Source organism: Anabas testudineus, chromosome 8 (genome assembly GCF_900324465.2).
Source record: "Anabas testudineus chromosome 8, fAnaTes1.2, whole genome shotgun sequence".
NCBI classification, from domain to species: domain Eukaryota; kingdom Metazoa; phylum Chordata; class Actinopteri; order Anabantiformes; family Anabantidae; genus Anabas; species Anabas testudineus.
Genome location: NC_046617.1, coordinates 9,393,192 through 9,404,279, shown reverse-complemented (window position 1 = coordinate 9,404,279; position 11,088 = coordinate 9,393,192). Strand labels below are relative to the sequence as shown.

The window sequence follows — 11,088 nt, the reverse complement described above, 5'->3', positions numbered from 1 at the left end:
ATATGTGGATGTTTGAAATGCAAATATTAAATGTGGCTAAATGCTGCAGTTAGACAGACACCAGAATTTACATGCAGTGTATTTTTCACCATAGTTTCAGCAAGCTGTATTAATGTCACAGCAGCTTTCACTGTGGAGTTTTAGTGTTATAACTTTTCATAAAAAAAAAATGTAGATATAAATAAAAAGATTTTAACATATTGAGTGTCTGAAGCTTGAGAAGAAGAGTAAAAATGAAAAATGAAAACATACATTAATATGTCAAACATATATATAAAATGAAACGTTGGGATTAATTAAAGACCATTTTATATAAACTATAAGAATAAAAGTAAATTAAAGTGAATTATAAGACAAAATATGACTTACAAACTTTCCGTGAGAGGAGAGAGGAACTTTTACTCTGCAGCATCTCTGAGCTTTTTTGACCTATAAGTTGAAAGATTTAATACAGAACAATCAGGTAAATCTGTATATCAGCTAGTTACAACATGGAAACCAACATAATATTTAAGTTACTCTGGTTGATTCGTCGTCAGTACAACAGCAAGTTTGTTTTTCCTAATTTTCACAGGCGATCACAAAGGACAGCCATGCGCCATCGAAGGACCCCAAAGGGCCAAGATGGCTGCGCCCGTGACAGACGCCGGGGAGTTTGAAAGCTGGTTAAATGATCGGCTAGAGTCCTTAGAAGTGGACCGCGAGGTGTATGGGGCCTACATTTTAGGGGTCCTACAAGAAGAGGAGAATGACGAGGAGAAAGAAGATGCCCTTCAAGGAATTTTATCCGCATTTTTGGTGAGTACCCAGAGCGGCATGTCCCGCTCAGCTTCCGAGGCATTTGTTGCTGTCAGTCGTGTCTGCCGGGCGGAACCACAGCTGATGTCAGCTGTCCTTCACGGAGCTGGATATCGACGTTAGACTAAGGAGTGTTACTTCAGCTGAACTCCGAAACTAACCGCAGAGTTACGAGCTGTTGTCTCCTACCAAACCCCGTTTAAAAATGTCTCGTTTTTGGGTTTTATTTATCTTGATCAACATCGGTAAGGAGTGAACGATCCACTCAATAGTGAGCGGTGTGGTTGCTAAAGGTGGTTTAACATGTTCGGCTCACTAAAGCACTTCACAGGGCTCTTTGTAATAATATAGGTTGGGAGTTGGCTGACTGTGCAACTGTCTTGAGAGGTGGCCAGGTGGTGGTTTTTGAAGTGAGTTAGGAGTGTGACACAATCATGTATTAGCCTGTGGTGGAAAAACCAGATACAGCATCACAGCACCAACATATGCTTCATGTAATTAGCATTCAGAATGATTTGTTACTTGTACTGTTCTTTGTGTGCAGGATGAGGACACCATGGAAGATGTGTGCAAACAGATCATCAAGCAGTGGACAGCACATCGCAGCCGACTGACAGCAAAACGGGATGCAGATGATGGTACTTATGTGACTTTGATTCATCCACATCACTAATCTTTACGTTTTTTCTACTCATTGTCAGTAAGAGCAAAGGTTCCGTTATTCATTTAGGACAGTTTGATCAAACATTTGGAATAAAAGCCTGTTGGCTACAAAGAGTAAATGAACAATAGCCAGTGGTTGCATTTTGACTGATTCTGCAGAATCTTTACATATCCACAAACAGTACTGTATAAAGTTATAATCCAATCATAAATGAAAATAAATAAACAAACACAACATTCAATACTGTTACAACTATGTAGCCCACTCTAGCATTATATATCCATTTAATAATTTATATAGGCATTTCAAAAGAAGGGATGCCAGCAGGCCAATCAACTCTTTTCAATCTTGCCTAAATAAAGCAGGGACAGCTTGATACCGAGGCTGTCTTCAATGCCAGTTAAGCATACACAGGGATTAGCTCTTTGAGCTTTAATGTGTTTGCATTGAGTTTGGAGCAGTGCACAAAGTAATTTTTGTCCCAGGGAAAGATTAACGTTTTTTTAGAGGGGGGAAAAAACTAAAATACACTTTTGTGGTCTGACGAAGTGCTTATGCCAAAAAGTAATTTCCACTGACATTCTTTACTGTGTACATAACCATAAGGATGTGTATACTGTGTATACTGAGCCTCAGGCTCAGATGGTTGTCTTCCTGGCGCCTTCTGTTAATGCACTTTCATATTGACAGCCAAAGGAGGTAGTTATTGCAAGTAAACTACTAAATGTCGTCAGAGTTCAGTTATTTATTCAGCTGTGTCCTGTCTTCATTTTCTGTAGCGGAGGTCCAGGCCATTGCCAGTATGATAGAAAAACAAGCTCAGATAGTGGTGAAACAGAAGGAGGTGTCCGAAGAGTCGAAGAAGAGGAAAGAAGCCCTCCTTGCTCAATATGCTAATGTAACAGACGAAGAGGAATATCCTTAATTTTACTAAACTGAAGTCATGACTGTAGGGCTACAGTGACACTTGCAAGATATGTCCATATGTTTGTATGTATTTTCTTCAATATGTCAGTTGTTTCCTTGACAAAAGCACTGAAGATGAAGAAGAGGAGCCACCAAGTGACACTAACTTCCAAGGAAATGATAAATGTATCCTTTCTGCAGCTGTTTTATTAAATCAGCAGGATGAATTAATAATGCAATGGTTGCCTGACTAAATCACACACTGTTCCAATTATTTATAGCTCCATAGTGGTAATATGCAAATCTTTTGCTTTGAGTTGTCCTTAACCAAATGTGTCAGCCCTGTTTAAGAACACCAACGTGGAGGAGGTGTTGAACAGACAGAAGCAAAAGCGGGATCAGGCTCGCGAGGACGCTCAGAAGAAGAAGGAAATGGACAAGATGCAGCGGGAGAAGGATAAACTAGCCAAGCAAGACAGAAAAGAGAAGGAGAAGAAGCGTACACAGAAAGGTGAACGCAAAAGATAAAAGCAGGAGAAAAGGACACTTTGTATGCAGAAAGGTTTCATACAAGACAAAAAAAAAAAAAAAAAGGTTACTGCTTGTGTAGTGACACCTCATTGCCAATTTCAGCTTGTGGAAATAAGTCCATCAGTCCCTTTTTGTTAATTACTTTCTCAACGTTTGATATGTGTAAAGATTTTGTGCTGGGTGGTGTGCACACACAGTCCTGTTTCTTCCTCTTGGATACTGATATGGGCCGATACAGAATGAATAAATAGGAATAAAGCTGCAAGGCCTTCTATGATGTTTGCGATAAGACTTATGTCATTGATCTGAATCATATCTGCTGAGATGATGTCCAATGTGAAACATGCTTTCACAGAGCTACCCCTGAAGTTATTAATATACAGTTGATCATGGTGAGATGGGAGAAATCATTGTCAGGTAACTCAGTCCAGAGTTTCTGCTGTTATCTGCCACTGTTCTGCAAATGTCTTCATTTCTGCAAGTTTTAAGTCAAAGTAAATGTTCATGTCAAACTTTGTTGCACTCACTTCATTCGTTTAGGTTTTACTTCTACAGTCTATGCAGAATGAGAGAATGGAGGGGTGACTAAATTATACCTCAAATATATCATGTACTATCATCTGAATGTTTACAATGAGGTTCATCTTTTTAAATGAATAAACCTTTTCAGCTTTTTGTATTGTTTTATTTTAAAATATTTAAGTTTACGGAACAGAAAACAAGACTAAAAAAAACACGAACATTAAAATTACAGAGAGTGAAACAACCCTGCTTGTGTTGTTACAAACTAAGGCCTTGTAACAGATAGAGGGACAAACTGTGACATCTTTCTGATAAGAATACAATTAGATAATATCTGAAAATAATTTTTGTGGAATGTGTGATTAGTACATTTACATTGAAAAACGGAAGTTTTGGTATGGTTTCCAGTTGACCAAAATCCAGATAAATTAAACAGTGCTTGTTTATGCTGCTGAGTTTGCAGAAGAAAATTAAGGTTAAAGATGCTGATCAAGATATTTCAGAAAGTATTTTATAATTTAACATGTTTATTTTAAACTCTTCAGGTCTTGGACTAAACTAAACACCAGAGAATAAATGTTTACTTGGCTAAGTTATATATCACTGATACGAAAGGTTTTGTTAGTAAATACCATATATTGATTTGTAAAATGTGATTAATACATTTAAAACACTGAACTTATTTTTCAGAATGATGAGTGTTTGAGCAACAGTTCAAACTTCATCAAATTGCAGAGAAATAGAACTTTTTTTCTGATCAAAGCATGTTGAGGTTACATAAGAAAAGCAGAAACTGAAGAAATTAATTGGAACATTTCAAAAAATATTTAAATCTTTAGCATGTTAATTGTAAACTACTGCCCTTGTGATTCAATTATTGTTTAGATATACCAGAACTGAGGTTTCATTAGATTCCAATAAATAAGTAAAACAATGAAGAATTCACTGAAATCTTCCACATAAATAGTGACTTTAAATACAACAGTGATGAAGCGAGATTCGGGTTAACTTGGAATGACACTAATTAAATGAAATGAATGAAAGATGCAGCAGAATAAATTATAGTTCATGCAAATCCTACACAAAGAAGGTTAGCTAACTGAAGCTCCTTGGTGCCAAAAAATCATCACACTTTAAGCTGTTCATCTCATTCTGCAGTGATCACTGTGTTGCAGGTAAAATGTCACTATAGACTTAGGTAAGTAGGTAAGTAATATTGTAAGAACATTTGTTTTTTTATCTCTCTGTTGTCTATGGGAAATTTATAATTGGGACATTCTGGCATGGATTTAATCCACACCTCCAACTCATGCTTGTTGCCTGCTGAATCATAACTTAAAAGAGTATCCCTCAAATGGGGAGGAGCACCTCTCGCTGCATGTGGCCTCTTCAACATGGTGGACCTGCCTCTTGACAGGTTTGGGCAGTGTGTTCTGAAGAGCGCACCACAGAGCTGTGCGGACCTTCCTTGTGGTAGCAGCTAGGTCCTTCAGTGCCAAGACCAACAGCAGGGTGTCTATGAAAGAAAAGTGATTTAGGGCTGGAAGCTTTTCACAGGCTTTTCATATGTCCGACAATGCAATATGAGTTACCTCTGTCTTCTGAGAAATGAGCTCTCTGCTCCTGCTGTTTGGACATGTTGGCAATCTCCTCCTTGCGCCTTGACTGGGTTATGCAAATAGCCATATGATGTCTGTTAAGTGCTGTGTGGATGTTCATATGTAGGGGACTGTTGCACAGACACTCCATCCTATCCAAAAGGCTTGCCACCTGCACCACGCAGATCACAAATATAATCATCCATCACTGTTATATTACTTAAAAAACAAATATATTTACTTTATGTAGTATCTTGTATCCATGTGTTTTTTTAGAACGTCCACTGAATATTCAATAAACAAAAGTGAAATACATTATCACATATCACCATCATAATATACATGATCTTAAAAAATCTCAAAAAATGTTAGATAAAGTTACACAATACAAGTAGGTGGCATGGTAGTAGTATTGGTAGCATGTCAATTATTCATATATTTATTGCGTGGAAAGAACTCTGCACAGACATAACCATGGTTAGTATTTGAACTCTGGGCTATCCTGCTGTGAGGAAACAGAGCTTATTAATCACACAAAAATAACGGCACAGAAACACTTAAAACATCATTAATATATTTATAACAAACTCCAAATAACCCTATTCTCCAACTAAGGGAAAACTAAAGCAATCTCAAGTAACTCCATTGTAAAAGGGACAGTAATTCTGTGCAGTTGATAAATTGAAAATAAAGTTGCACCTGTCACCTTCAGAAAGGAACAAGGCTGCTGTGACAATTTTTATCCTTAGATGGCAGCATAGTGCTTATTCACGGGTCTCACCTTTGCTTGTTCTCTCAGCTGTCTAACAATGAGGTGGTCGACTCTTGTGGGATTTGGTGGTGTTTTGGGTTGGGTAGTGTTGGTCACTGCTGTAGTCCGTTTCCCAGCAAATGTCTTGGTGAGGATGACCTCAGTCTAAAGTAGAAAATAAGTGAAAACATGAAAACCTAGCATACATTACTACAACAAAACTGGTGTTTTTCTCCTGATTACATATTTTTTTAATGGGTAAAAAATAGTAAATAAAAATAAAGATACATTTATAGTGCTCATTTAGACATAAATATTATAACATACAGTATATTATAAAATGTTAATAATATTCACTTTGTGTATTTGTTTTTGTGAAAAAGATGTTTAAACATCAATAAAAAAAATCAACAAACTCTAAATACAGTAGAAACCACTGTTCAATTACAAAAAAAAAAAACATGTTACACCAATTCTATAAGATATCCTCTAAATAGATACATCAGATTTTGAAAGCATACCCTCTTTCTCTCCTTCTCTAAACACCTCCACTGCTCATAACACTCATCCAGGAAGAAGTAAAGCTGGATCACAGGTCCTCCTTGATTCATCACCATTGGAATTGTGACAGCCGAGGCCATGCCCTGATAAGTGGTATCTCCTCTGTGGGTCATCATGTCACCAACATAGGAGTTGAAAACTGTAGAATCGTTGGCTGACACCATGTCAACCACATCCATGCCAGGAACACCGCTCCCATAGGGCAGTGTGCCTCTAGAGCTGAAGTTAGAGTTAATAGGATTGCTGGAGGGCCTGCTGGGGTCATTTCCAGTACACATGAAAGGCATGAATTGCTGTGAATTCCCTACACTGACAATGTGTTTTCCTCTGTCAAGTTTCTGAGACTGCATGCTCCCCTGAAGGTCAAAGTATGGGTTTTGTGTGAGAGCCTGTTTTTTCTCACCCTCTCTTGTGTAATTGTTGGTTAGGGGTCTTGCCATGAGGCCATCTCCCAAAAAAACAGGCATATGCATCACCGTCTTATCTTTCTGCAGCTGTGACTTGATCTTGCTCTGTATCTGGCCCTGCTGGATGTGATGCTTTGAATACTGACTTATGTTCATGGGAGTGTTCTCTCTGTGCATGGTTATATTGTTTTGGTATTGGTTTGGGTGGTTTAGAGATCCAGAGTATAGCTTTGGTTGCTGGAAGTACTCTGTGTTCTGTGGACTGAAACCAGGTAGATCTTGAAATGCATCATGTTTAAATGTTGTTTCCTCAGTCCCCCATTTCTTTCCGTCTGCACTATCCCAAACTCTCCCACCAGTTGTTTCGGGGTCTGTACTGCAGGAGTACTTTGTGTTGACATTGGAGGACTTGTGCTGTCTTCATTGTGAATGCCCAGCATCTGCTTGTGACCATTTGTAAAGTCTTCATGACAAAAGTTATCACGTTCACCAGCCATGAATGATTGAAAACTGCTGACTAGCTGGTTAATGGCTTTTGGTACATACTGCTCAGTACTATTTGGCATTGTGCTGCTCTGAGTGTAGCGGTCTTCATAGTAAGGATCAAAGGAGCTATTCATTTCACTTTGTGGTCTAAATACTTCACTGAGGTCAAAGAAGTCATTCATATGCTGAGTATTTCCTCTGTCAGCTGACATATTGTCATATTTGGTCTGGTGTGTCTGTGACAGGTATGTGTTTCCCATGTGGGGCACTGATAGACCTGGCGGCAGTTTTTGAGGCTGGAGGGTATAGCTGTCCCTGTCTCCGTTAGGCAAATTAAAAAGCCACTGTTGATTGGCAGCCAGGCCATTGGAATGTTGACAAAACTCCTCAACGTCTCTGACCACCGACTGTCCCTGTGTTTTGCTGAAAGGGTCACCAGATACATAGTTTCGTGGAAAGTTAGGGTTATGTTGTACTTTTGCATCTGATTGAAAGTACTGGAGCAATTCTTCTTTCAATGTCTTTGGAGACCAGATGGAATTACATTTAGGTAATCTCCTAAAAGAAAAAAAATTACATCCTTTAAAGTTTGTGTTTATAAAACATACAACATGCTGTATGTAATAAATGTATTTCTGGTGGTTTATCCCAGCCAGGAATAAGGCACATACAAACCCTAATGTTGAAACATTAAACTTTGACATACCCTTCACTGTAGTAACTGTCCTGTGAATCTGCTTCATCTAAAATATTTGACACTAGACCCTGTAGATCACTCTCCACTTCAAAATCTGTATTATCAGTGGGTTTCCTTCAAAGAAAAGTAAAAATGTCACCAGAATTGAACAAAGAACAAGAACAAAATTTGTTTTTCATTGAACAGTGTGGTTGACAACATTTTCATTTTTCATCTGCAATAGGTAACTACTATTTAACTAACTCTGATGTATTGAATAAAGTAAGAATTAATGCCTAGTACTACTGAACAACACTAAAAATATAAATAATATTAATAATCACAGTTACCCTGAACATATTTAATACTGAATACCTGTTTTTAATGCTGCTCTGGGCACAACTGAGTTCATAGGGATCGTCATGAGCATTGTGGGACCAGGGCATGTAGGATGCTGTGTCCTGCAGTGAGCCACTGGGAATAGAAAGGAGGGGCAATGCGACGCTTCCATCACTTCCACCACCTACATTTAGACCGACCTGAAAGAGAGAAAAAAAAGGTTAATTCATCACAATTTTCATTTTTCTTCCTTCTAAAATTGAGGCTAATTACAAGACTTTTTGTGGTAAAAAATTTTAATTACTTTATACAGTAACATAACCATACTATAAATATATATATATTTTTTTAGATTCAGATTATATGTTTTACTGTTGCAGATGTTAAATGTTAGTTTTACATATTTTGTGTAGTTTCATATCTTGTTTTTAGCTATAGATCTTGTTTATTCTTGCACTGTTTTTATTTAAAGTTGGATCTTTTTTACTTTCAGAATTGGCATTCCTCTGGCACAGAAGGTAGGATTAACAGGGATGAGCATGCTCTCCTGAGGTACTGCAAATTATGATGAGCGGTAATAGTTTGTAAAACGAAACAAGATATTTTAAAACATGAACTAATAATCACACTGCAAGCTCACTAAGCCTTAAGCTTACCCTCTACACTCTTCATGATGTGTGCGAGGAAGATTAGTTTGTCCACATTCTCTGGTAGAAGCAAACTTTTCACCTTGTTCCTTGTAGCAGCCTTTGAAAAAATGCGCTCACATGTGGTTTAAGAGGCTGGATAACACCAGTACACAAAGGCAATGTTTAGGATAGTGGTTGCTGTATTGCTTCCACCAAGCAAGTGGGCCAGAGTGGACTTTTAGTGTGTCTGTCAAAGACTGCTCAGTTTCCATTACCATTGTGCCACAGTGGTAGACCAATTTCAAATGGCATAGTTGGCACTCAGCTGTTGTCGTCATGGTTTAAAGTGTTTTTACGTTCACTGCGGTGAGTGAGAGAGATGTCAGGGTCCCAAGCTGAGTTATAGTCTGTGTATTTTAATAGAGCAATTACAGTTCAAATTATCACAGACATCTTACCTTTAGTACAAAAAATCCATATATCAAAATTGAAAACCGAATACCTATCTTATGAAAGACTAGCTGGATATTTGGGTCCAGCCCTAACGGTTCCATGTCACACTTCTCCACACACCTGTACACACCTGTGAACACAGTATTAGTTTGTACACTGTACAACCAGTGTGCAGGTAAGAAATGTTAGCTGATAATTAACTCAGTAATTAACTTAGCTTTAAGTTATTTTCACGCTTTTTCATAAAGCTTGGTAACTTCTGTAACATATACAAATATGAATAAGGATCCTTGTTGTCCTTTCTTGATTTAACTTGACCACTGTTTTACTGGCTAATAACCCTATTATTTTCTAAATGTTTACTAAATTGGAAACTTGCTAATGCAAGGATTTTAGCTTGGGGTTAACATTAGCTAACAAGTACTAGCCAGTAAAATGCTGTTTAAGGTAAAGAAAGTAAAAGAACAACAGAACTGCAAAGCACCTTATTCATATTTTAGTATGTCACAGAGGTTACCAAGATTTATAGCATTTAGAAAAGTTGATTACCAGCAACATTTCTCACCTGTACACCATATGTCCTGATGGATCAGACATTTCAGCACTCCAACACTGTGTACACAACTAGAGCTGTGTTCACATGCATGTGTGAATGTAAGAATATTGAGCTTTAAGCTGTACCATGAGCCAATTGGTCTTGAGCTGTGATAGGTGTCAACTTGTCAATATGTTGTGTTATAAATTCTGTTGATAAAGTTCCTACATTTACTGAAGGCAACATGACCTTAATCTGTACTACCTCAAGCCAGCACAATTATCATTATTCATCCCATCCAGTCAGAAGCGTGCCAAACGTCTCAAACAAAAAAAAAAAGATATGTATCTGAAGAGAATGGATTAAACTGCAACAAAAAGCAAAAAGTAAATCAACTATGTATTTAAATACATAAAAACAAACTAATGTTTGAATTGAATCTTGAATCTTTTCATGTATTTATTTTTATTTACAGCCATCTTATTTTTTCAGGTTTCAAGGTCAGCATTTCAGCTTTCAATTTAAAATTGTTGCTTCTCCTTTACCATTACAAAACATATATGCCCCATTCTAATACAGATAGTTGATGCAAATATTCCAAGCTTTAAAAAAATGACCCAAAAAGTTTACTTACCTGACGCTGGTATGTGGAAAAGAGTGAATTTGCAAATGCGCTCTGATGCCCCTCAAATGCCATTCTGAACTCCCATGAACTTGAAGGACTATTTATTCCATTACTGGTCTGGTAAAATAAAAAGGTACTCGTTAATAGTTAACTTAATATATCCTTATAATACAAATATATCTTTAAGTTCACATATGGAGTCAATAGCTATCCGCTGTTTCAGAAAACAATAAACCAGCTAACTCACACTTGCTAGCTGAGTTAGCTAACTATCCGTTGACTTGAGTGAATTAAGCTAGCGACTTGTCGATGCTGTGTTGGCTAACTGTTAATTTAGGCCGGATTGTCTCTCATGTAAAAAAAAAAAAAACGTTTTCCCTGCCAGTGAAATTTGTCTCCCTTTGTTCAAACACAACACACACAATTATCGGGGTGGAATTTACCTGCTAAAAACAGCGTTTGCCTACCTGCGTTAGGTAAATTAAGGGGAACTTTTTCAGTCCAACAGTCACTACACTGACCCTAAGTGCTCGCGTGCCCCACCAAAGTTCGATGTGGCCCACGCGACCTGAACGCACATTGGCTGAGCCCGAAGATTCTTTTTTTC

General features: G+C 37.6%; 2 protein-coding genes across 2 annotated transcripts; one reads left to right on the top strand and one right to left on the bottom strand.

Annotated features, from left to right (window-relative positions):
• Positions 1–603: 603 nt before the first annotated feature.
• Positions 604–3,525, top strand: ccdc43 (coiled-coil domain containing 43). Its single transcript, XM_026359600.1, has 5 exons — positions 604–798; positions 1,343–1,436; positions 2,242–2,377; positions 2,499–2,554; positions 2,709–3,525. The coding sequence occupies exons 1-5, from the start codon at positions 625–627 to the stop codon at positions 2,894–2,896; spliced, it is 648 nt and encodes a 215-aa protein (XP_026215385.1). The 5' UTR covers positions 604–624; the 3' UTR covers positions 2,897–3,525.
• A 198-nt stretch (positions 3,526–3,723) lies between these two features.
• moto (minamoto) lies at positions 3,724–11,008 on the bottom strand. The gene is given in 9 exon segments (XM_026359581.1): positions 3,724–4,937; positions 5,014–5,191; positions 5,801–5,935; positions 6,292–7,040; positions 7,043–7,782; positions 7,931–8,035; positions 8,276–8,439; positions 10,491–10,598; positions 10,949–11,008. Coding segments are annotated over 8 exon segments (2,322 nt in total). The 5' UTR covers positions 10,554–10,598; positions 10,949–11,008; the 3' UTR covers positions 3,724–4,749.
• Between the last annotated feature and the right edge of the window lie 80 nt (positions 11,009–11,088).